Source organism: Chelonoidis abingdonii, chromosome 26, assembly GCF_003597395.2.
Source record: "Chelonoidis abingdonii isolate Lonesome George chromosome 26, CheloAbing_2.0, whole genome shotgun sequence".
In the NCBI taxonomy this organism is placed as follows: Eukaryota; Metazoa; Chordata; order Testudines; family Testudinidae; genus Chelonoidis; species Chelonoidis abingdonii.
In genome coordinates, this window is record NC_133794.1 from 11759011 (window position 1) to 11785982 (window position 26972).

The window sequence follows — 26972 nt, forward strand, 5'->3', positions numbered from 1 at the left end:
TTGTGAGACCTTCCCACCCACGGATAGACGCACACACAAGGGTCAGGAATTATGCAGAGTGGTGTCTTTATTGAAATATCTTGGGATTTAAAACTGTGGCCAAATTTCTGGTGCTAAGAAGATGCTGTGAGTTATTTATTGCTGTTTTCTCACTGGCCCTCCCCAAAGAAACGCCTTTTCTGGAATAACAGGATATCGAGGCCAACCCCAGGAATCAAGCCTTGTCACGTGAGAGCCCGCAGCTCCCCTATTTGCTTTTCATTATAAGATCTTGCCTGTTTTAGTATTGGGGGAAGGGGCAAAACTATTCTGCTTTAGGGCCCCCAGTGGGCTAACACCAGCACTGGTCACCATCATGTGCCTTGGGGACAATCACCAGTAACCATGCATGTGGCAGAGAGAAACCACAGCATTGCCAAAGGAAGTGAGGGAAGCAAATCTTTTGTGGATTCGGCCGCAATGAATGGTGCATTCACATGACCAAGCAGCTAGGGTGACCAGACAGCAAATGTGAAAAATCAGGACAGAGAGTGAGGGATAATAGGAGCCTATATAAGAAAAAGACCAAAAAAATCAGGACTGTCCCTATAAAATCAGGACATCTGGTCACCCGACCAGCAGCATGAGCAGCAGGTGAACCACCTGCTGGGGGAGGCTAGCCCCTGGCTGCCCCCTATCAGAGCCCCCCTCAGCCCTGGAGCACCGGGTGCGTGCCTCCACAAGATCCCCACGCACAGGGTGGGCAGTGCATGGCCCCCTCAACTGAGCACAGGGCAGGTGGTGCGCAGTCCTCCTCAGCCCCCCCCGAAGCACAGGGCAGGCAGCCCCAGACCTTCCTGTCCCCCACCCCTGAGCGCTGGGCAGCATAGCCCCAGTGTCTGAGACCCCTCAGCTATCCCCAGTCCCGTCTGCCCTAGCCCCTGCATGTTGCTTCCCTGAAGAGGAGGGCCTTGGGGGCAGGCGGGGCTTTGGGGAGGAGCGTGGATGTGGCCACGCCGGGCTGCAGCCTCTGTGCCACACCACCCATGACCAGCAGAGCCACACAATAACTCCTGCCCACTCCTGATTCTGAACCCAAGAGGTCAGAGCAAGCCCCCTAGCTGAAAAGCATCCCCAAGGCAGCTGGGCCTTTCCAGGATCTCATGGAACCTAGCTGCTAAGGGATTAAGGCCCTGATTCACCAAAGCATGGAAGCCCATGCTTAAAGCTAAGCACACAAGTAGCTGCAGACATTTCCATCGGGATTACTCGGGTGCTTAAAGCTAACCATGTGCTCTCTGGAACCTGGCCTTCACTGAGCATAAATGCTGGGGTTTTGAAGCATCAGGATAAAACACCCCCAACTATGCTGCAGTGTGTTCAACCAATGCTTCACTATTTGTTTTGGCAAACAATTTGGGACAGCAAATTCCCTGATATTTACGGCATGGGGAGGTTCAGGTTTCTGTGCTTTTTCTAAAGGCCATGCAGCAGGTACTGTGGAATCAAATTGAAGCTTGTTCCTACACCAGCTCCATTAATTCCCCACTTACATTCATTTTGTTTGGAGAGATGCATTTTCTCTCCCGTCCCCATGTGCCCTGTTGCAGTTTGACATTCAGAATCTGATTACAAGTGCAACGTTACTGCTTTCAGAGAGACATAAATAGATCCTGTTTCCCTCCCACTCCGCCTCAGCCACTTTGATGCGCTGGACTCATTCGGAGGAGATGGGTCTGATAAGCTCTTGAGGGAAAGCTCTCTTCTGTAAGAGATCCCGGTTCACTTTCCAGTCGCTCTCTTTGAAGCCTGTGAGAAATCCTTCTTCCTGCGGAGAAAATACAAACCTGGATTAGGACCAGTAGGAAGAGTGGAAAGGAATTTCAAAGGCTGAGTAGCAGAAAAATGTTCCTGACAGTGAGGTCTGTTGGACTGTGAACGTTTCCCAAAAGTTGCAGGGTGGAGACATGATTTGGGACATTTAAAACTAGATTAGATGCAACAGTACAGAATAATCCTGCATTGGGTCCAGAGAGATGGACTGGGTGGAACCTAGCCAGTCTTTTCCATTTAATGATTCAAAGAGGAGTTCTTTGCTTTAAAGTCACCTAGGATGTGTGGAAACCCAGTTCCTGTTAATTCTAACTGGGGTTTCTGAGTCTATTAGATAGCTCTGAAAAATCCAGCTTTAATACTGGATTCTCTGTAGTTTTACTCTCTTTAGAGTCACTTCTCTTTAGTTTTACCCTCTTGCAACAGCATCTTCATCACAGAGACAGTACACAGATTCAAGAGTGCAGATCAGTGGTCCCCAACCTTTTCATCTGGCGGGCGGCAGACAAAGGACTGTGGTGGCAGTCGAGCATCTGTCAAAATGCTGCCGAAATTGGGGCATTGGGGACCCCTGGTGCAGATGAAGGAACCAATTGATGAGCTGAGTGGGAAATGGTTTTCCTATCCTGTGAGTCTGAGGTTTTGAAATTTTGTCCTGTCTCAAATCAGGCTGAAAAGTCAAAAGCTCAACATTTTTTGCAACCTGATAGTTCAAAATTTATTTTGCATCCAGTCCATTAAAATGTTTCATTTAAATTTTGACTTAAAAAAAAAAAAGAAGCTTTTAGTAACAGCGAACTAAAATTTCAAACTGAAAAGTTATTTTGAACCAGAAAACAAATCACTTAATTTAGAAAACGTAATGGGCCAGTTCAACACTTTTAAAGTTTTTTCCCCAAAAAATTTTCTAATCAGATTTGTCAAAACCAACCCTTTTCCATGTTTCTGTGAACTGGCATTTTCTGATGGAAAAAAAATTTCATCAGAAAATTTCCAGCCTGCTCTACCAATCTGCCTTTAAATCTCTTCACCCACAGGAAGTGACTTATCAGCACCAGGGAAATAGATTAGCAAGAGGAGGAAGGAGCTGGGAGATCAGTTAATGATTGATTGAAGGTTTACCTAAGAGAGGAATGAGAAACAGATGCATGCTGCTGCAGGCCCTGTGCCTGGATTTTATTAGGCCTTGTGCTCATGGGAAAGTTGCACTTGTATAGGGTGACCAGACATCCCGATAGTCAGTCGTTTGTCCCCATTTGTCCCAATATTCTGGCTCTGGGGTTTTTTTTTTGTTTTTGTTTTTTGCTCTTTGGCGATGCTCTGGACCTGCCCCCCATGTGGCCCGATATTTTGTTCATGAAATCTGGTCACCCTACACGTGTATAACTGAAGGTATGAATTTAAACCGGAGCAAACACCGCACAGACACTTCAAGACTTGGTCTACCCAGTTCTTTTACTAGTATAATGATGTTTATTAGAGATGTGATTTTTTTTTTTTTACCCCAAGTTCTACCACTACAACCCCTAGTGTGGGCTTATAGTTATACCAATATGGTTTGTTCCCCTTCCTGTACGGTATACCTGCACCCACCCTAACGGGAGTCGTATTACTTTAATTATACCAGTATAGCTAAGGCAGTACATCTTGTCTGTGGGTATGTCCGGACTACCCGCCCGATCGGTCGGTAGTGATCCATCTATCGGGAACCTATTTATCGCGTCTCATCTAGACGAGATATATCGATCTCCGAACACGGTCTCCTCGACTCCGGAACTCCACAAAGGCGAGAGGCGGAAGCGGAGTTGACGGGGGAGGTGATCCTGCACCGTGAGGATGGGAGGTAAGTCAAAATAAGATACCTCGACTTCAGCTATGCTATTCCTGTAGCTGAAATTGTGTATCTTACATCGACACCCCCCCGCACCCCCCCAGTGTAGACCAGCCCTGTGTGTGAACCTAAACCCTTAATCCAGTTTGAGTGGTTTACTTCTGGTTAGCTCAATGCTAGCTTTACACTTGAAGGCTTTGCTGCTGTAGCTGTACCAATATACTAGACTGGCAAAGTGCTACTAGAGTGGACACAGCTTATACCAGCAAAACTGTGGTTTCACCAGTGTAACTTATTCCAGTGGCCCCCCTGCCCCAGTGAGAGAAAAGTGCGGTTTTGCCAGTAGAACTGTAGCTACCTCAGGGGCTTTTGCTGGCTGTATTGGTCACAAATCACACCTCCGACCGACATTGCTATGCCAGCAAAAGTTTTTTGTGTAGATCTGGCTTTAGTCAATTAGAAAGAGGTTTAATTAAACCAAAAAAGAGCATCCACATGTTGCCTTTTGCACCAGTTAAACTGTCCTTTTTAAACAGATGCAATTTAAAGTTAGACTGTGAAGCCTTCCCACGTAGACAAGCTCTTTCCTACTGAGAGAAGAGACTGCAACAGGATCATATCAGGTCCCACATGCACAGTAGGCAGCAACCGGAAATTGCCTAGACATCCCATCCTCCATTATGGAATAGTCAGGCCTTTTGTTTTCAGTTTTTATTGATTTTTTCTGAAAGTTTCCTGGGCTTTACAAAAGCCATTCTTTGGTTTTTACCAACTTTTCACCCAAATTTTGGATGTGCCGGAAATCCCACGGACCGCCTCTCCGCTCTGGAATGAGAGATGGTGGCTTGGTGTTACCTGGCCCTGAGAGCTGGATACCACCAGAATTATCTCCCCTTCCCTGAACTGCAGATGATTTTCATCCTCTGATGTGTGAGTCTGGATTGCTTGAGCCTGGAATGTGAAAGATGGGATTAGTGAGAAGTTACTTTCCTCGGAATCACTGACCCTTTCCCCAGCAGCAGGACGAGATGGTACATGGTGGAATTTGGATACGTACATTGTGTCAGAATGGTGCAACTGTCTTTTGATAGCCACATTCCATACCATGTGTCATTGCTTAATTAGCAGGTCCTTTTCATCTGACACCCCAGGGAGCAGCACATACGCCCAGACTGGGAATACTGCTGGGAACTGCTGCTTTACATTTAGGGCACGGACGCCAAAAAAAATATGCATTTGAAGGCAGAATTTGGCCCTTGGAACCTATTTTTTTTAAAGTAGCGATGGAGCAGACAGGCAAGAAGAACGTGGATTCTCCTGGGAGTATCCCGCCTGCAAGTCCGAAATGTGTGTGTCCCTAAAATGTGAATGCAAAGGGCTGCCGCTGGTGACATCTCAGGAGGGCAACAATCCCCCCTCCCGCAAGCTGCTGATTGTATCACATTGTTCACTCTGCTTGTGTGTGGTGCCGCTTTCCCCTGTCTGTCATCTGCATTGTCTATAATTATCAGCTCTTCCTGGCAGACCCTGTTTTGTGTTTGGTCAGCACTTCCCACAATGGGGCCCCGGTCTCAGCTGGTTCCTTAGGCACTACCATAATATGCATGATTAATAACAGTAATTAATAATACTGACAGAGGCCAGGACTACACTACAGAGTTTCGTCAACATGGTTCTGCCAGTCAGAGGTGTGAAAAAAACACTCCCTTAACTGACACAGGTACGTTGGCAAACCCCCCTATGTACATGCAGCTATACCAGAAAAAGTGTCCTTTTGCGGGTATAGCTTATGTTGTTGTGGTTTAACTATACTGGGAAAATATCTCCTCTTGCTGGCATAAGCAGCATCTCCACTAGGAGGCACTGCTGGTACAGGCAGTGTAGCATCAACAAGCCCCCTGGCTCCAATGAAACAAAATTCTTTTGCTGAAGGTCAGCCTTTGAATCAACCCCAGCTGTGTCATTATTGGGAATTCCTATTAGAGTAGCACTTAGAGGCCCCAGCTGGGATTAGGACCCTGGTGATAGGTGCTGTACAAACCCATAGGATGAAATAGTCCATAAAGAACTTACAGTCTAAATAAATAGGATAAAGGACGGGAGGGGAAACAGAGGCAAGAAGCAACTTGCCCAAGGTCACACATCAGGTCAATGAACAGAATCCTGGTCATCTGACTCCCAGGCCTGTGTCCTAGTCACTAGACCAGCTCTGCTCAGCCTTATGTTACAGCAGGTAGCTGATGTTTCTTAGAATATAAGAATGGCCAGACTGGGTCAGACCAATGGTCCACCCAGTCCAGTATCCTGTCTTCCAACAGTGGCCATGGCCAGGTGCCCCACAGGGAATCATCAAGTTATCCATCCCGTCACCCATTCCCAGCTTCTGGGACTAGGCTAGGGATGCCATTGGTGGACTGATCCTTCATGAACTTACCTAGTTCTTTTTCGAACCCTTTTAGAGTCTTGACCTTCACAACATCCTCTGGCAAAGAGTTCCACAGGTTGACTGTTGTGTGAAGAAATACTTCCTTGTGTTTGTTTTAAACCTGCTGCCTATTAATTTCATTGTGTGACCCTTGGTTCTTGTGTTATGAGTAGGGTGACCAGATGTCCCGTTTTTAAGGGGACAGTCCTATTTTTTGGGTCTTTTTCTTATATAGGGGCCTATTACCCACCATCCCCTGTCCTGTTTTTTCACACTTGCTATCTGGTCACCCTAGTTATGAGAAGGAGGAAATAACACTTCCTTATTTATGTTCTCCACACCGGTCATGAGTGATAGACCTCTATCATATCCCCCCTTAGCTGCATTCTTACCTTGAAGAGGAAGTCCACAGGCAGCTCATGGCTGCTGCTGCCTGTTTCACCATCTGGGATGAAGCCAAACATGATCTGAAATCAGAAAGACATTTTATGGGTCTGGTTACTCTAGTTTCTTTGCCCATGCACAGAACTATCCCTTTGGCTGGCCCTCTTGGGCTGCTGGTGGCCTCACAGACTAAACAGAAAGCAATTTTGCAAAATAGTTTTTAGAAAATACGATGCAGGAGCTATAGTTGGGAACCAGAACTAATCCGGTCTTTCAGAGTCCCTGCTTCCTTCAGTGGATTCCCAGATCTGTTTTAGATCTAGATGCTGCTACTCTTACATGGCCAGCAGCCCTCTGGAGAAACTGAGACTACACTCAGAGTGAAGCACTAACAATTGCATGTCAGGATAGGACAAACTGACCCGTCAACATTTCCACTCCTCAGTCAACTCCCATCAAGGAAGAGATTCACAGGTGCAGATCACTAATGGGGAACACTAAGCAGCTTCATATCTGTTGGAGGAGCTTTGCACACAGCACGGATCACTTGCTCCTCATGGGGAAAGCCACAAACTTGGGTTAAAATTTGCTTTATCATCATCCTATCACTCGTACTGCAATAGCGCCTATGAGCCCCAGTCACGGACCAGAACCCCACTGCGCTAGGTACTGTACAATGACAGCAATTGGATGCAGTTTGTTTCCTCCCAAATAGGCTCTGTCCTTTTCACAGCTGATGACAAGGAGCACGACCAGGCCAAGTGAGCGTGCTTGGTTTTTGTTTTTTTTCCAACTCAGGCTGACTGGAAATGCCTTTTGCCATGGTTTCGGGACAAGAGATTCACAAATTCCATTATAATTCAGCAGCAGTTCCCTTAGGCCCCTGTGAAAATCCCAGCCTTACCATGCAACAAGAGCCTGGGAAATGGATGGGTGAGGGAGAGGCTAAAAATACATGTTGATCTTCAGGGCACTTGTGAGCACTTCTGGGTGTGGGAAAAACCTCCCATTTGGGAGGGCTGAAAACATATAAGGGAACCACAGAGAACCTATTGGTGTGTGAGAAATAAGTCCCAGCATTAGAGTGGTTAAAGCCGGGCGCACAATGGAGCAACTAGTAGGAAAATGCTATGCACCCTCCTGTGGTCGTCTAAATAATAACGAACACTCACTGATGTCCCTGCTGTTTCTCGGTTGAAGTTGGATTTTTGACACACCTTAATAACTAACCAAACCCAACTGGGTTTGGAACAAAAGGAGGAGAAAACTAGTTTTCTTCAGCAAATACTTTCCTATTCATCCCCAGTAAAAAAAAAGCAAACCACATCATGGAGAGCATGCTCCCTGGATTGACCCAATTCCTTGCTGCTGGGAACTGCTCTTCTCCCCGCATTGCCCTGCAAGCTGAACAGGGGAGCCTTGGAAGCTGGGAAACTTGCAATATATTTTGCCACGAGCAAATTGCTTTTCAGCTGCAAAGGATCCTGTAGGAAACAGACCCAGGTGACTGCCCCGATACAGACCCTGGTTGTCAGTAACATTTCCGGCAAGAAAAAGTACAATTCAGACGGGTCTCCTCTCTGGGTCCTAGCACCTCACGCCCAGCTTCTCCAGTAGCCTCCCTTTCATCTCCTTAATGCACCCGCTTGCTCGTTACTCTCATGTTACAAACAGAACCTGCAATGACCTTGCTTCAGGCCACTGGTCAGCAACCAAACCCTTGTCCCACATTCATTCTGTTGTCTCTTACCTGCGTTTCAGTCACCGTTGGGGAAATGTTTAGTTCTTCCATGCTCCCCTCGCTGCCCTGGTCCTCTTCGGCCTCCCTGCTTGGCTGGCAAATGATCTGCCCAGTCTCTGGCTCCTTCTGGCCATTGGCCCATTCCGCTGCTTCAGGTGGACTGGAGCCACTTGTGCTGGCTGGGTCTTGATGGACTTCGTGGACTGGGGTGGGAGGGGGAGAATCTTTGTCAGGAGGGTACGTGGCATTTTCAGGGCAAACTAAAACCTCACTGAGGGGCATCGCGTTTCCTGGCTGACTTGATTCTTGCTGGGGAGCTGGGGGTTGGGTATCTCCTGATGGCTCCGTCTCCTCTCTCAAGTCAGGTGAAGAGGGTGCTTGCAGAGATGGGATTTCATTGCTTGCCTGGAGTACAGAGCATTCCTTTTCCTCCTGCAGTTCGCTAGTGTCAACCTCAAGGCTTTCTGGAGTCTGAGTTTGGGCTGATGCACCATCAGAGGGTGGCGGAGACGTTTTGGTTTTGCACACAGCCTCAGCTATAGCAGCAGATAGAATCGCTGCAGCCGTAGCTGCTGCAACATCTTCAACTCCCCGGTACAACCTCTCTGTAGCTCTGCTGGGTTGATCCAGAGTCTTAGTTTGATTTTCATCCTGGAGATCGTTGGCACCGGAAGACTCTGCTTTCACCTCTGTTGCTGACAAGGATTCTCTCTTGTCATGCGCTGGAACAGCAGGAGAGGTAGGTGTCTCATCCTGGATTTCACTGGCACCAGAGGACACGGACCCCACGTCTGCTTCTGACATGGACTCTTTTTTGTCGGGTGTCAAAACAGCAGCAGGAGATGCTGGCCGCTCATCCTGGATTTCGCTGCCACCAGAGGATGCGGCCTCCCCCTCTGCTGCTGAAGAAACAGATTCTCTCTTGTGACACATTGAATTGTCAGGAGGCAGCGCAGGGGTCCCATCTGCAGCACTTCCCAGTGATGTGAAAACGACAGGAGGATGACTCACCGGGGAGGAGATGACCAGCGAGCGCCTGTTACTGCATTAAAGACGACAGTGCTTTTACTTGCATAGGCCATTCTGTGACACAGGTTACCTATCTAAGTACTTTGCATCTACTCCAGGACGCTGCACCCTACATTAACACCCCTCCTCCCATGCATATAACCCCAGCAAGAGTATGACCGGGCTGTAGGCTCCAAACAGACAGACTGCAATAACCAAAATACACGTTTCCTAGATCCCCAGACATCTTTAACTAATCCCTGTGTAGTGACCGCCAGCTTGGCCTTCACCAGGGATCTCCACAGCTAAAGCATAAGCCTCTGGGACGAACTAAAGGATGAACTCCTCGAGCTTCAGGGGCGGCTCTAGACATTTCATCATCCCAAGCATGGTGTCATGCCGCGGGGGGCGCTCTGCTGCTTGCCGGTCCCGCAGTTCTAGTGGACCTCCTGCAGGCATGTTTGAGATTTAGCATCCCTCTAGACCTCATCTCCCATGAGAACTGGAAAGCCATTTACCTCGACACACCTTTAATGATAAAGACTTTGCTGGAATGCTGCTTTTCCAGTTTGCTCATCACCTCATACAAGTCATGGTTCAGCTGAAAACAAGGGGAGAGAAGCAAACATCAGAACTGACAATGAGATGATACTTCACAGCTTTCTCTTCTTGTATCAGGGAGAATTAGTTCACATGGTTTCTCTTCACAACCCTGCGAGCATGGACTTCTGCTCACCCACTGTCTGAATCACTACAACACGGACTATCTAGGCCAGTGTTTCTCAACCTTTTTGATACCAGGGACTGGCTTGCTGCCCTCCTAAACTGTGTCAGGGAAATCTCAGGGACTAGCAAAGAGACTGCCATTGACCGGTCATTGAGAAACACTGATCTAAGTGACTCAAGACAGGAAGTTGCTTCTGGAGGAGCCCCATGGGCGGAGGGTATCAAAGGCTGGGGGAAGCTGAGCCACCCCAAACAACCCTGCATGGCCCTGTCCATGCTCTGCCCTCAGACCCCCTCCTTCCCAGTGCTGCACTCTGGGGCGGGGGGCTGTGCCACCCAGTGCTCCAGGACTGGGTTGGGGAGGGAGGGCACACTACCTGCCCACCCTTCTGGTCCTCTGTGACTGGGGGGCACTTGGGTGGACTGGTGGGGCTACTCTCTGGGCTCTAGTGGGAGGGGTGGGGCCTCAGGCAGGAGGGGCATGTCAGGCTGGGGGCTAGCCTCCCTGAGCCTGGGGTTTACCCACCACCCACGAGAAGCCCTCTTTCTCCCTTCCCTTCATTTGAGGCTGCATTTCCCTCCCCCTACATTCTCCAAATCTTCCCTTTAACCAGGACATAACAAGAACCAATGATTGGACGTTAAAGCCAGACAATTTAAAATTGTAAATCAGGCAGAAATTTTTATTTTAACAGCAAGGGTGATCGAACCATTGCAAGAAACTACTGAGGGAAGTGGTATCTCGAGGTCTTCAGACCAAGATTAAAGCATCTCAGAAAGACGTCCAGTCAAACACAAGTACGCAAGACAAATCAGACTCCTGAAAGGAGGACAGGAGTCTGGAAAGGTTGAGAAGCACTGACGACTGATCGAAGAGTCCCTTTAAAAATCTATGACTTTACCTATTAAAACCCCATTCACAAGGCTCTTCTGGCAGCACTGGGATATGCTAGTGACAAGTCTGGTTAACACAGATTGTCCGACAAACAGGAGAGCAACATTTAGATGGAACACAAATTCCTTGGATGAACTGACAAGGCCAGTGAGGGAATCTCTTGCATTGGACCAACTTCTGTTGGTGAGAGAGACAGGCTTTTGAGCTTACACAGAGCTTTTCTTCAGATCTGGGAAAGGTACTCAGAGTGTCACAGCTAAATATGAGATGTAGCAGATTGTTTAGCAGAAGCTGTTAACACATATTTCAAGGAACCAACAAGTTGAAGTGGCCTGTTAAGACCTTTCCAGTCATGGTGGGAGGAGGGAAAACACAACTAGGACCAGAGGTAGGTGACTACAGAGCCCACAGATTATTTTTTTTTATCTTCCTAACTGTCCTCTAAGTGGCAGCAGAGGGCGATTATTGTTAATACTCAAAGGAACAGTTTTTAAAGCAACTGAGACCCTGTTACTAGGAAAACACATTTTGTGTGTGTTATTTAACAGGTTCTTATTTTAAGGGCCAGTCTCTCACCTTACTCATCTCCTTGTAGAAGATGTCTCTTAAATTGGAAATATTCTGGAAGATGGTCACGTAGCAAGCAATGCGGCTGTTCAGAAACAAAACAAAACAAAACAAAAAAAGCAAATTGAGTCATGCCATGCAGTGAAAGGAACAGAAGGTGAAGAAATGAAAAGAACAGGTTGGAATAACAATTGGGTAATCGATGATCGGAACAACTTACCGTTAGGCTGTGATGGAGTCTCCATAACTTGAAGTCTAGAGATCAAGACTGTCTTTTTAAAAAGAGATGCTTGAAGACCCTAACTTCTGATTGAGCTAATGCAGAAGTTACTGGGTGAGGTTCCTTGGCCTGGGGCATGCATAGGGTGACCAGACAACAAGTGTGAAAAATCGGGACAGGGTGAGGGTTGGCAGTGGGGGTAATAGGAGCCTATATAAGAAAAAGACCCAGAAATCAGGACTGTCCCTATAAAATCGAGACATCAGGTATGCAGGAGGTCAGACTGATGTCAGAATGATCCCTTCTGGCTTTTAAATCTAGCACTAGTAATGCTAATCACTCTGCACAGCTCTCGATCCTTTTTGTATGAGATTTCACATCACTTTATATCCAGAGCACTATTTTTCAGTTTTACTGCAGCCATTTTATAGAGGGGGTAACTGGGGTACAGAGAGATGAATGGTCTTGTGGGTATATGGCAGAGCTAAGAATAGAGAACAGGAGTCCTGATTCCCTGTCCATTACATTAACCCCTCGAGTATACCTGCTTTCCCAGCTGTCTTGGTGTTCCATGAGCTGGATATGTCCTCCGTGTGACTTAACGGATCAAGCTGGAGAACTGGCGGATTGAGCAGAGCACTGGTGCAAAAGCTACCATATGCTGCCAGTGGAACTGGCTGGTAGGCAGAAGTAAAGTGGCACATCTGACTGGTCCACTTCTATCTCCCCCACCCTGTCTCTTGAATGTGCTGGGACTGGCATGACTTCACCAACACTGCATGTAACTGTTCTACTGTGCTCAGTTCTCCATCTGTAAAATGGGAATTACAATATTTCCCTGACAGGGATGGTGTGTGGGTACGTTTGTGAAGCAATCGCATAGGATGGGGATGGCCCCCAATCTAAGAATATAGATCACAGACAAAATGCTCCCCCTTTTGCAGGTAGGGAAACTGAGGCACAGAAGTTAAGTGATTTGCCCAAGTGCTTACAGGAAATATGTGGCAGAGCCAGGAATAGAACCTGGGTGGAAAATTTAACCAAAAAAAATATATTTTTTTTTGTTGCAGCCAAATTTTTTATGCGAAAATGCATTATTTCGACTGACCTTTGATAGAATGGCTGCTCAGGTCCAGAATGGACTTTCCGAAGCAGGGGAGAAGAGAGACAGAACCTGACTTTTTTTCATCCAAAACGGACATTTCAACCCAATTCCGTGGTCACAGAAAGGTTTGAAAGGTTTTATTTTTGTTCCAATATGGAGCAAAGCCCAAACTTCGAACCCTTGAAAGTTGTTACCAAATGGAACGGTCATTCTCTAGTCTACCGGGATTCCTATTCTATATAGGTTCCTATACAGTGCTCATCATTGTAACATCTGAGCACAATATAAGAGCCTATATGGAGATCTAGTGTCTGAGACCTAGGGCAGAGTCTTAACCGTAAGATCATGATAGAAACTAGCATTAACTACTGCTCTTGGCCTGGTTCTCTTCCAATACAAACTGCTTACAAATTAAAATGAGTAACACGTGTCAGTAAATTAAGAGAATTTCTAAAAGCTACGGGTATGGCAGGGAGTTGGGTATCAAAAAGACACTGCAGGATGACAGGGGGCACGCACAGCAGCTCTTGCAAACTAATAGATCATATAGTTTCGCTCCAGTTTACGTAACCTTTTATTGTCGCCTTTTCAAACAAAGAAACATACAAATATAATTCATAGTGTTATTACACAGTACATCAGCCACGTTCTCATTTGTGAACCTCTACTGCCATCTTTTGGTCATTAATCATCAGAACTTTTCAGGCAGAGCTCCCAACGCACTTTCATGGGAGCGCGCTCTGTATCTTATTATTCCCACAACAGCGGTCCAAAGGAAGGTGAAGTAAAGGGTAAGTTTTCCAAATTTGGCTGTGAATTTTGGGTTCCTGTTTTGGAACACTTAATTTTAGGAGTCTTAATGCAGAGTTCAGTGTCTAACGTCAGAAAGCGACATTTTGGCCAGTGTCTTTCTTTAGGACACAATTATTTGGTAAAGCAAGAGCGGATGTTTACCTTGTGTGCTATAGATTTGTTGAATTGGATTGCGTATCACATTGTTGCATGGCTTGACAAGAAGATAACTGGTGCTGGCTGTGGAATTGCTTCATGTAGTCTCCCCCACCTACCCTGTCCCCAATACAGGCAGCAGCTGAACTGTGACCAACCCCCTCCATCCAATTCAGCTATCTGTGGAGTGGGGAGAGAGGATGTGGTTTCAACACATAAGATTTGAGAAGCTGGGGGTTAAAAGCTAGAAGGGTGACAAGGACCCATATTCATTAGAACTCCAGATTTTAGCTCACATCAGATTTTTTTTTTTTTTTTTAATTTTTGTAGACAACTTACTTTGCATTTCTTAATTCCCAGCAAGAACCTTGGAACTGAAGGTGTTTAGTATACAGGTCAAAGATTTACTCATACTTTCCTCCAGTCTAGATACTAACAGTAAACCCTATTGCCTATCAGGCAAATATACCAGTGGGATAAAAAGACACAATCCCCAGGTAGGTTTCTCTGCCATTCTGCACCCCTGCTATGACCTGTCTCTGCCATAGCGCAGGGCAGAGGCAGGCTGAATTTTGCTTGTGAATTAAGAATGAGACACTCTCTGTTGTGCCATGGAAATGAACATTTTGGCTCCCCCGAATCCTCCTGATTACACGCAAGTTCTCCTAGATTTAACTTGCCCTTTTTATGCTGCTCTTTAAAGCAGGGTGATTTTCCGGCTGCTTTAGCAGGCAGAGATGTGACGTTACCTGTTATAAAGAACTGGGAGCTCCTCTCGAAGTTCTTTGTTAAGATCCTCAAACACAGCCTGAGCTTTGTAGAATTCCTCTTCAGCCTGTGTGACGAAAGGGGACAGCAATCTTCAGACACAGCAGTGTGCAGGAGGCATTAACAAAACAGACGAAGCTGAGCTGTCGAGGTGACATCCGAACTCGGCACTACGAGAATCTTTGCACACAGGTGCTCCAGATATGCTAGGTAATTGGAAGTCACTTGGGCAGCTAGAGCCAATCCCCCTGTCTCAGAGACTGGCAACAGCCCTGCTGCTTTAAGGCCCTGTGAGTCCCAACTCACCCCAGTATTCAGCGTTGAAGGCGCAAAAACCATGGGCACAAATAGTTGCACGTGGAGTGACACGAGCAAGTCACTTAATGAACCTTCTCCACAAGGGTCATTGCAGGCAGAATTATTTTCGCTGCAATTAGATGCAGGTGCAAAATCGTGTCCATTAGCTGTGTATCATAGGCCAGGATGAGGCCCAACTAAAAGCCAGGACTGATCAGGGTCAGATGGAGCTGAAGCTGTGAGTTACATGGAAGCGGCTCCTAGGTTCTATTCTGCATAGGCAGCCTTTACCTTTGCAATCTTAGCTTCATCCTTCTTCTTGGCATTCTGCAGCGCCTCCAAGTGATGCCTGGCACTGTCATAATCCACCAGCTTCCGCCCCCGCTTAGCGATTCGCTCCTGGTCGGAAACCAAATGCATGGAAGGTGAGTTAGTTCAGGAGGAGAAAGTTCTTAGCACAGTGAGCGGTACCCTACTGTTTGGTACCTTTGAATCCATCCACAGCCCTGCTCAAGGGTGTTGTACCCTATAGCTGCACACCTCACCCAGTCATACTGTACCTTGAATGCCTGGGACACCTCACAACCAATGTAGCTTGTGCCTAGCACATGGTGCATTGTCCCTACCACCGTGCTGTGTACTCAGTAATCTGGGCAGTATCTGTTTACATTGCCGCCCGGGGCCCATCCCGTGCTGCTTACTGTAAATACAAAGCCTCCTACTTTAATTTGTTGTGGGGTCGGGAGGCGGCTTTCTGAAAATACAGCCTACGTTTACGCTTGACGGTACCTTAATTTCACCAAACTGAGCCATGTAGTTCTCCATGGTTCTCACCGCCTGGTCAGCTAGTTTTTCCTCATAGTCTTCCCACAGGAGGTCATTGCTCTGGAAATAAACACACGTGGGATATTTGAAGGGCTGCTGTGTCCCTAGACTCTCACCTCCACACTTTGTTCCCTAGACTGGTCAGGATGGCTCAGTGGCTACGGGGGCTAGGCTGGGATTTGAGTAGACCCAGGTTTAGTCCCCTTCTTTGCCACAGTCTGCAAGACCTTGGGCAAGTCACTTAGCATCCCTGTGCTTCAGTTTTACACGTGAGATGAATGGCGGTTGCCTGCCTCCCGGAGGCGTTGTGAGGATAAATAAATACTTTAAAGACAGCTCAGGTACGGTAGTGATGGATCCTCATAAGTACTATGCCTAGATACAATTAATGCTTCAGGATCTTCTTTCAAGTCAGTGGATCACCGAAGGCTTCATTATAAAATAAACAGACCAGACAATTATCCTTCCAAATGATACCCAGGTGCTTGGGTCTGTGTGTGCATTTGTGTTTTCAATTAGTCAGTAAATCCCATAGAGGTCAGGAACTTGATGAGACCTTCCAGGCGGATTTGGAGACTCCAGGCACAAAGCTTCTCTTCATGTTAAGCCTCTGAGTTGGCTTTGAAAAGGACAGTCCCTGGTCTTACGCAGCGTTGGGGTAGCTGTGCTGCTCCCAGGATATGAGAGACACACAGGGTGGGCGAGGGGCTATCTTTTATTGGACCCACTTCTGTTGGTGAGAGAAGGGAGCTTCTGAGCTGACAGAACTGAAGAAAAAGAGGCTTTTCCCCCTACGTCTCTGCGTCAGCTTGGAAACGTGTCTTTTTCACCAACAGAAGTGAGTCCGCTAAAAGATATCGCCTCACCTATCTTGCCTCTCTAACCACTTATCTGTAATACCCATCGCCTGTCTAGCCAGCTCCTACCACAATAAGGCTCACTCTGAGTGAGGCTTTGAGGGGCTGCTGCAATATAAATCATCATCCATGCCTCCATCCACATGTGGCTACTGTAGAGAAAGTCCAGAACAAAAGTGAAAGTTGCCTATTATTCCTTTTCTATCTACCTTAGGTACTTATATGGCCCATTTGAGCATCTCAAACTCTCTGATGTATTTCCCCCCCCCTCACAACCCACCTGGGAGGTAGAGCAGAGCTATTATCCCCTGTGACGCATGGCTAGAAAGGGTTAAACATCCTGCAAAATAAGTAACCCACAGAAGACATGTAGAGAGATAATTTTTATATATTTACATATGCATGAGTAGGGTGGGCAATGTAATCAACGGTCCCTGTCTATGCTGTATTCTGATCATTCAGAGGTCAAAAGAACATCCTATCTGTAAATGAACTGTAAACATAAGACATCTCAGTATTCATCTCTCTTTGAAATGTACTGTGAATGGTGGTGGAACAAGCAAATGGCGTTATGTTAATTGGTATAGTTCAGTACCGGTGATGGATGTCCCTCAAAGTCATCCTAATTACCTTTTGTTCCCTGAGGAACTCCAACTTGTCAGAAAACATGAAATTGTATAAAAGATCCGTGGGTCCCCTGATTCTGCCATCTCAGATCTGCTTAGACTTCCTCAGGGGAAGTTTGTGTTGCAAGACTGAGGTCCCAGTTATGCTGGGTCGCCCTGAATGTGAGATTTGGGCATTGGACTATAACCTGTGCACTGAATTCTAAAGGAACTCTTTGCAACTACGAAGGTCACCATCTCTGCTATGAATTTCCACCTCAATGAATTGAACTCATGTCTGTATTGATCTTTTAACCATACTCTCGCTCTCGTTTTTTTTAATAAATTTTAGTTTATTTAATAAGAATTGGCTGTAGCGTGTATTTGGGTAAGATCTGAAACATTCGTTAATCTGGGAGGTAATGTGTCCGATCCTTTGGGATGGGTAGAACCTTTTCTTTTATATGATGAAATAAGATTTACAGAAATGTTCATCATGTTTGACGTGGGTACTTGGATGGAGGCCTGTATGGTAATAAGGGTAGTAAGGTAATAAATAAGATGTTTTATTCTGGTTTAGTAAATCTAAGTACTGGAATCTCCTCTAGCTTTTTGGGGTTTGGCTGTCCCATTCTGTGCAGTTCACCCTAATTGAGTGACCACAGCTAGCTCCCCACTAAGATCCTGGTCACAGTGGCACAATCGTGCTCGGATACATATTACCACAGGTTAAGGGTTTTTGGATCAGAACCACACGCTTGTCAAAATTTTAATTTTGATATTGGAGAGTTTAAGGGTTAAAAATCAGTTACAGTGAGTGACCCATGATCAAGACCCTGACAGAAAAATCTAGGAAGAATCGTGCTCACAGATAGGGTGAGCAGATGTCCTGATTTTATAGGGACAGTCCTGATTTTTGGGTCTTTTTCTTATGTAGGTCCTATTACCCTCCACCCCCTGTCCCAATTTTTCACAGTTGCTCTCTGGTCATCCTACTCACAGAGCAGGTTGTCTTTTAAGAAAAAGGCCTCAGAGCAGAAACTGAAAAATCTGTTAATTGTCAGTGATAAGGAAGCAGACCCAGCGAAAATGCTTGCAGCAAAACCAGCAGCTAGTACTTGAACAAAAGCAACAATAAAAAATAGCCGATATGGAAGGAGAAACCGCTGAAAGAGAACACCAGTGTTTTAACATGAACAAAGAATGGCATATATTTGATTTCAGGAACTAGAAGCTAAGGCAATAGTGGACAGACCTAAGCTCCATCTCAAGAGAATAAAGAAACAACAGGAACTGTATCATTCTGGAAAGCCAGGTCCTCTCAACAGCAAAGATGGGGTTGGATAGGTAACTGAGGCACAAAAGAGGTTAAGTGACTTGCTCAAGGTCACACAGGAAGTCTGTGGCAGAGCAAGGACTTGAACCTGGTTCTTCCAAAACACAGGCTAGTGCCCTAACTGGACGAGCTGTCTTATTACTTCACTCTTCACTGAATGAAGATTTTCTAGCTAGTGTTTCTTGCCCAAGGGAAGATTTCATCCCATCTCTTACCTCCGCAATGGCTTTCAAGTCCCCGTGTCCATCCCATTCCACATTGTAAATTTCATGCAGGGTTTCCGCCACTTTCTTGGAACTTTCGTGCATCACTGGAAGAGACAACGCGGCATGTGGCAAAACTGCTACCATCCCGGAGTCATTAGCACCCCTTAAACCATCTTCCCAGCTGCATCATTAAGGTTTAAAGCTACCATTGGAGTCTCCCCATGAAACCTTCACCCCCTGATGTACACACATCCCATAGGAATAAAAGACCATGACTTTAACTAATGTCAGGCACCCAAGAGAATAAAACTCAAGGTGAATGTGGTAAGTAAGCAAGTTTGGGATAAGGGGAAAGCTGTCCGACTGGATCCAGGCATGACTTCTCCAGTCTTAGACAAAGGCACGTGACGGTGGGAGGCCACTGGGTAGCTGGGAGCTTCAAGGATCAATGCCCATGGTTTAAAATCCTTCTTCAAAAGCCATTTCTAAAGGTTGAGCTTTTCTAAGCCTCCCAGGGAATTGAGATGCACAGTTCCCCGCTGAAATGAATGGGATGTGTGTCTCTAAAGCCCCTAGGAAGGCTTTGAAAGTTTCAGCCCCAAGACTGTAGCCTTCCAATACTGAGAGGTATGGCAAATACAGGTAAGAAGAGTGGTCTGGTAGTGGAATTGGGACTCAGGAGACCTAGGTTCTACACCCAGCTCATGCAAGACACTTAGTCGCACTGTGCCTCAGTTTCCCATTTGTAAAATGGAGAGGATAGCACTGCTCTACCTCATAGGGGAACTGGAAAGATAAAGCCCATTAAGGACTGTGAAACATTCAGAAACTACATTGATAGGTGCCATATAAAAACTTAGATAGATATCCATTTTACGGACAAGGTCAGTGAAGCGAAGCAACTTTCCAAGGCCACAGAGGGAGCTAGTATAAAAAGTGGGATTAGAATATGGTGGTGTCTGGCTCCCAGACCTGGTTTGGAATGCTTAAAAGCATCTTGCCTCTCGCTCTAAAACAAATGAGGCACCTAATGTTGCCAATCCCACAATTTTATCTCAAGTCTTGAGTTATTTGATATTTTTCCTAAAGCCCCAGCTCCTGGAGTCATGTGGTTAGGTGAAAATCTCCACTTTTGTTTTTTTAAAAAAAAGTTCCTAGACCTCATGGTTGCAGAGAGAGGCTTGAAAATGTGATCAAAGCATGACTCAAGAGATTCAGAAGCCAAATAAAAAGATCCTCAATCTTTTTTTAAATTCTCATGATTTTTAGACCAGTCTCATGACTTTTTTCAAGGCTCGGGGTTGGCCACATGGTGTGTCAGCAGCGATGTGGCAGGGAGCCACGCAGCAAAAGGTACGTTTGAAGAAGGAACTAGGGCGTCACACCTTTCACAGCGCTGAGGAAAGCCTTAAGGTCCTTGTAGAGTTTGTGGCCTTCAGTCTGAAAAGCAAAGAGCAACAGACAGGGTGCGTGTCAGCAGCTGGCATTCTACCCTGCACTTCTGCTACAAAGAGCGAGAGGCAGAATTCACTACAGCAGCCACAGTGGGGAAGGTGAATGGAGCAAAGAGCACAAGTGGGCTCAGAGAAACCTGCCCTGCTGGGGTTCAAGCAGTGGCTTGTTACACCAGAGCGTGGCTTTGAAAGAAAACCAGCCTCTCTCTCACCTCTCTCTGCCCCACTTCCCCTCTCCAATATCTCATCAGACACTCTCTCCCCCTAGTTCCTGATCTACGCCACTTCTGTTATATGGGAGATACCCCGCTGCTACTCTTTCCTTCATATTTCAAGAGAATCTCCCTCCCTCCAGATGTTCAGCGACCCTCCCCCCACATATCTCAGATGAACCCCCCATGTCCCTGCCCCTCCCATATTTTAGAAGATCCCTCCCCCACCCTCTGCCCTTATGTTTTTCAGGATCTCATCTCCCTTCAGTCAGACCCAACCTGTTGCTGCTGGAAATCGTAAGCGCTTTGCTCAAACTGCTCATCTTTGGTTTCTACCGTCTTGCCCAGTTTCTGCAAAACCTGGGGGTAAAAAAAGACACCAAGTTTTTTTTAAAAAAAAATCTCTCTGGTAAAAACTCTTAAAATATACGGGGTGCTATGAAATTCCCATTTTAATCTCTCACGATGAGCAAGTGCAGCACTTCATACAAGGGGGCCATGATCTCAGATGGAGAATCTAGCCACGACTGTAATTAACAACAATTACTAATCATTTGAAAGTTATTTCCTTGTAATCTCTCATTCCATGTGTAGCACCAGCCACAAAGGGGCTCTGATATCAGCTGAGCAGCTAAGTGCTACTAATTGTATTAATATTAATAATTTGAAAATTATTCTCCTTTCAGCTGGAACATGTGACTATTAGTAATTTTCAATTGCACGTAGGTTTATAGATTAAGGCTAGAAAAGACCATGATCTAGTCTGATCTCTGCATAACACAGGGCAGAGAATTTGACCCAGTATTTCCTGAATAGATCCTGCTACCTATTTTGAATTCTCATCTTGTGTAATTATTTTCCAAATGAATTTCACTGAGGATGCAGATTTAAAAACTCAATGTAAGTTCATCTTTGAAGCAAAACAAGCTTCTGTTTGGCAAAAGCTTAAACTTGCTGCAGTCTGAGCCACCCAGGGAAGATGACGTGGTGGAATTTCAAAATCCCCACTTTCCTCCGTTTGCATCGATGATACTCCAAAATAAATGGAACCCATGTGGTGCACATCCTAGTGGTGACTGGGCCATACATAGAGATTGACAAGGTTTGCTGCAGCCTTGGCTAGCTCAGATAGTAAAAACTTATACTCTTGGATTTGGAGGTCCCAAGTTTGATCCCTGTTACTGACAAGCCACCCAGGTGCATGACATAGTGGGGGCCTGTAGTGGGATTTGAGCTGGCTTGGGGCTCACATGTCCATTCCAGCGTGGCACTCTGTGCCTGGTGATGACCCATTCAGGGGCTTAGTTGAATGCATGCTGCACTTGGGTAAGCTCTGCACACAGGCCTCCCTGTTCAGAAATAGGGGCTTAAGCATGTGCATAAATGCTTAGTTAAACAGAGGTGTTTTCATGATTTGAAGCCAAACCAGAGCAGAATATTCAGCACTGCCGTCATTTCTGTGGACTCAGTTTTCTCTTTAAATTATTTTGAGCCTGCTGTTGTCTGATGGTTCACAAGACTACATGGGTGGAAACATTATGAAGAACTGAAATAACTAGTCATGCCGTACTCTATAGGAAGCAGCCCATCTGGAATCCAGGTCAGTTAACTTCTCCCCACTCCAACATTTGCTGGTTAGTGACATGCCCAACCTCTGAGAGAACATCTGCACTTCAGAGCTTCTCTCCTCTGGAGTGTCCACTCATTACTCACAAAATCCTCCTCCTCTTGAAAAAGCAGCAAAGAATCCTGTGGCACCTTATAGACTAACAGACGTTTTGGAGCATGAGCTTTCATGGGTGAATACCCACTTAGTCAGATGCATCTGACGAAGTGGGTATTCACCCACAAAAGCTCATGCTCCAAAATGTTAGTCTATAAGATGCCACAGGATTCTTTGCTGCTTTTACAGATCCAGACTAACACAGCTACCCCTCTGATACTCCTCTTGGAAGAGATTCCCGTCCCTCCACTCCCATCAAATAGCTTCAATTGGATGAAAACCAAAGTTCTGGGAGATTAAACCCAAGTGGGGAGGATCTTGAAATACAGAACACGGGAGGAGGCTGGCCTGCAGAAACTGGTTTCTTTGAGATCAGAGGTGTGTGTGTTTTGTAGATTACAAGGCCAGAAGGGACCATTGTGATCATCGAGTTTGACCTCCCGGATAAAAGAACAGGAGTACTTGTGGCACCTTAGACACTAACAAATTTATTTGTGCATAAGCTTTCGTGGGCTACAGCCCACTTCATCGGATGCATAGACTGGAACGTACAGCAAGAAGATATTTGAACTGCCCCAAAATAATTCCTTTGGACGCATCTGTTTTTCAAAAAACATCCAGTCTTGATTGAAAAATTGCCAGTGATGGATAATCCACCATGACCCTTGGTCAATCTTTCTAATGGTTAATTATTTTCACAGTTAAAAATGTATGCATTATTTCCGGCCTGACTTCACTTAGCTTCACCTTCCGCCTATTGGATCGTGTTGTACCTTTCTCTGCTAGACCGAAGAGCCCATTATCGAATATTTGTTCTCCAGGTAGGTACCTAGCGTCTCACCAGGAAGAGAGGGTTTCCCAGGAAAGTTGTGAAGGGACCACAGCTAGACAGTTTCTTTCAGCAGGATTTGCACATATTATTCAGAGGGTAGCTGGTCCTGGATGTTTTGGGCAATGTGTAAAAATTCTACCCAGGTTATTGAACTACATGAAATATCTACAAGAGAAGAGGGCTCCATCTAATGAGCACAGAAATAATTCAACAATCTACGATTCATATGTGGCCCCTATGATCCAAGGGCCTCAAAATTTTTAATGTTTTTATACTCAGCATCCCTAGGAATAGTGCTAGCACCCCCATTTTGCTGATGGGGAATTAAAGACACAAAAAATAAGGGGCTTGTCAAAAGTCACCCAGAAATTCTGGGTCGGAGCGATAGAGCAAGGAATGTACTTCAAGGGAACCTAAGAAGAGACAATACACAATAATTTAGTCTTCAAAGACTTTTCCAAACCACTTCCTCTTTCTCCTCCTAGATGCCAAATGAAAATCCACGTTCTCATAGTTAAGCACACCACCACTTTGTAGCGTGCTCAAAAGTTTCTTGTCTGTGTTTGTGGTCAAACAAGAGCAAACGCCTTTCTACATTTTCACACTCTGAATTCTGGAGGCGTAGAGCCAACGCTATGCTACATGGGTGTAGCTGACGAACAGCAACTCAGGCCGACAACGACCCAAATTTGCAAACAGCCATGAAGGGTGAAGACAAGTTTTCCTAGCCAGGAGGCTGTACAGCTTCAAGGTCCTTCCTAGATTGGTTTAACGTGTTCTGGAGGGCAGGGGAGAGATAGCTCAGTGGTTTAAGCATTGGCCTGCTAAACCCAGGGTTGTGAGTTCAATCCTTGAGGGGGCCATTTAGGGATTTGGGGCAAAAATCTGTCTGGGTATTGGTCCTGCTTGGAGCAGGGAGTTGGACTAGATGACCTTCTAAGGTCCCTTCCAACCCTGATATTCTATGAAGATCATTCCAGGTGGCAAGGCAATTTACAAGACGGTAAAATCTGAAACTGCACTTCACCAGAATAACTTTGCAGATGGTGCTCCAGATGCCTGCATGCAAATTTAGCACTAGAAACTGCTTGCAGTTTAGCATCAGATTGACAACCCTGGAGACCAGAGCCTTCTGGTTATCTCCGAAAACAAGTACAGCATGGACAAGCTTCCTCGCCCTGCCTCTATTCTTACTTTGGATATATCAACACTGCAATCAGAGATGTCACTGCAGCACACGTCAATATACTCAAACTAGCTTTGATCTAGCTAACTTGGGCCTGGTCTACACGGTGGGGTCGATGTAAGATACGTAACTTCAGCTGAAGTCGACATATCTTATTTCGACTTATCTCCCATCCTCGCAGCGTGGGATCGACGGCTGCTGCTCCCCCGTCGACTCCGCTTCCGCCTCTCGCCCGGGTGGAGTTCCGGAGTTGATGGGGAGTGCTGTTCTGGCTTCATTGGCATTGGTACCTGAGTTAGCTAGATCAAAGCTAACTTGGGTATGTCTGCATGTGCTGCGGTGAACATAAGAACAGCCATACTGGGTCAGACCAAGGGTCCATCTAGCCCAGTATCTTGTCTTCCAACAGTGGCCAATGCTAGGTGCCCCAGAGGGAATGAACAGAGCAGGTAAACATCAAGTGATCACCCCCTGTCACCCATTCTCAGTTTCTGGCAAACAGAGGCTAGGGACACCATCTCTGCCCATCCTGCCTAATAGCCACTGATGGACCTATCCTCCATGAACTTATCTAGTTCTTTTTTAAACCCTGTTATAGTCTTGGCCTTCACAACATCCTGTGTCAAGGAGTTCCACAGGTTGACTGTGCGTTGTGTGAAGAAATACTTCCTTTTGTTTGTTTTAAACCTGTTGCCTATTAAAATTTTAAACCTGCTGCCTATTGACACCTCTGATTGCAGTGTAGACATACCATTGGACTAGAAGGATAATTCATCCAAGGTCCATGCAATCTTTGCTCCCTACTGAGACTACCAGCTGGGAAAAACCTATTATGTGACCAGTCGGCCCAATTCAATGAGACTCAGATACTATAGAACGATGGAGGCCAGTTAGCACTGCTCACATGAGAGCATTGATAGGATGAGGCTCAAGGTAGCTAATCAGGGCTAAGCCATCATTTCTACTGCTGTAGCACCTAGAGAGGCCTTTTACAGGTCAAAACCCCAGAATGCTGAGCACCATAAAAACTTCTTATAAGACAGTTGTCTATTGGAAACCAGGTGGAGATCACCCCTAACTGTTTTCCACACAGACCACCACCCGCCATCAAATGTCACTCACCCTAAAGGGGAGATTCAACACCAGTGACATGGAGGTGAAAGATTCAGCTAAGGATTTCTGTGCTTTGGTCAAAGGGAGATATGGAACTGGTCTGTCCTGACTTGGACAGCTTGGCTACATCCTATGCCAGAGTGAAACAGGCAAAAATCCTATGCTTTCAGAGATGCTGCACTTAAAAAGGAAGAAATACCAATGCTAGAGGAACCAGCAGAGACCAGCTCTATTTCTACCCACTTCCTGAGCCCAGCCCCCATCTCTTCCTGATACAAGTTCATAAAAAGAGACTTTAGGCGGTTGGCTCGTGCTAGCATTTCTGGAGTTAACTCCATGTTCCAGCCCTCTGCCCAGTTCTGGGCTTGCTCTCTTTCCAAAGGAACTGCCCTCAACCACTCAGTACTTGCAGGCAACTGCCCCTTGGCATCATTGTCCGTGACAGACACATTTTGGGTGACAAGGTGATGTATTTTGGGAAGGTTTGGAGGATGACAATGCAACTCAACTCCTCAGAGTGCTTTGGAGATAGGTCGAATCAAGGCCCTCCAGTAATTGTAGGTAGCACTCCACAGAAGTTAAACCAGGTAGAGATACAGGGTTAATACTCGCTATTATTTTATTTATTTATTTATTTTTTGTCAAGAAGAGCTCCAGTCAGAGTCAAGCTCACTGGGCACAGGGCATCACCCTTGCTATCATCAGAGCAGCTGTCTCAAGACATTTCATAATACTGTTGAATTATAAATACCATAATGATTGCAAAAGCACTGGGAATTAGACACACAGGCTAGTGCTCAGAACATGCCTCCCACTCACTCACTCACTGTTGCATAGCATGATTTCTCAGCTCCCTAAGGAGCTGGACAATTGAAAGGGGGATGCTACATTCTGAGCTTTCCTTGCAAAGGCACAAAGCAGTAACAAATGAATGACGCGTACCTTCTCCTGGGCTCGGCTAAATCGCTTTTGGACCTGCTTTGCAAACTGCCCGGCTCCTCCTGTCTTACCATCTGCCATCGCTGCAGCTCACAGCGCAATTTCTTCTTTTCAGTATGAACTTGTGGTTTTAAAGTTTTCTGGGGGAGGAAGTAAACAGATCGTCAGCTGCCACCATGCTCAGCATCCGCTTAAAATCAGATTGGGAGTGTTTAATTTCCATTGCTGAATGCTGAGCAGCCACTGTCTGCTCTGCCCAAGGGAGGAAGGTTCTGTATGTTCGGCTGGTTGGATTTGGGTGGGTGTGACACTTGGCTAGAAAGGGTTAAACATCCTGCAAAATAAGTAACCCACAGAAGACATGTGGAGAGATAATTTTTGTGTATTTACTTATGCATGAGTAGGGTGGACAATGTAATCAACAGGCCCTGTCTATGCTGTATTCTGATCATTCAAAGGTCAAAAGAACATCCTATCATGTAAATGAATTATAAACACGGGACATCTCAGTATTCATCTCTCTTTGAAATGTACTGTGAATGGTGGAGGAACAAGCAAATGGCCTTATGTTAATTCGTAGAGCTAAGTACCAGTAATGGACTTCCTTCAAAGTCATCCTAATTACCTTTTGTTCCCTGAGGAATTCCAACTTGTCAAAAGACATGGAATTGTATAAAAGATTCTTGGGTCCTGTGACAAAGTGGGTGGTTTTCTTGTTTTTTTTTTTTCAGTGGTTTGCATGCAGTGGGGGTGGGACTCAGTTTCCCTGGGCATTACTGGTTTAACAAGGTGATGGGAGAGGGAGTTTGTTGTTACAGAGGACCAGCGAAAGAACTTGGGACCCTGGCCAATGACCTGGTGACTGGATACCCCAGCAACTGGTGACCGGGAGGCCCAGCTTGGGAGTCACAGCCAGTTCTGGCCAGTGGGAGGACAATGGGCTGTGAAGAGAGGACC

At 46.0% G+C, this 26972-nt stretch overlaps 1 protein-coding gene across 2 annotated transcripts; it reads right to left on the reverse strand.

Annotated features, from left to right (window-relative positions):
• Positions 1-49: 49 nt before the first annotated feature.
• Positions 50-26181, reverse strand: BIN2 (bridging integrator 2). Of its 2 annotated transcripts, XM_032786833.2 has the most exons (13): positions 26019-26130; positions 20502-20582; positions 19942-19996; positions 18566-18660; positions 15517-15612; positions 15019-15126; positions 14412-14497; positions 11399-11474; positions 9720-9802; positions 8203-9235; positions 6461-6535; positions 4499-4594; positions 50-1807 (listed from the first exon to the last, which is right to left on the reverse strand). In XM_032786833.2, exons 1-13 carry the CDS (start codon positions 26094-26096, stop codon positions 1697-1699), a joined length of 2073 nt encoding a protein of 690 aa, XP_032642724.1. In that variant the 5' UTR covers positions 26097-26130; the 3' UTR covers positions 50-1696. The 2 variants fall into 2 exon arrangements, with proteins under 2 accessions (XP_032642724.1, XP_032642725.1); XM_032786834.2 differs by lacking the exon at positions 20502-20582 and having other exon boundaries at positions 1353-1807; positions 26019-26181.
• Positions 26182-26972: the final 791 nt, after the last annotated feature.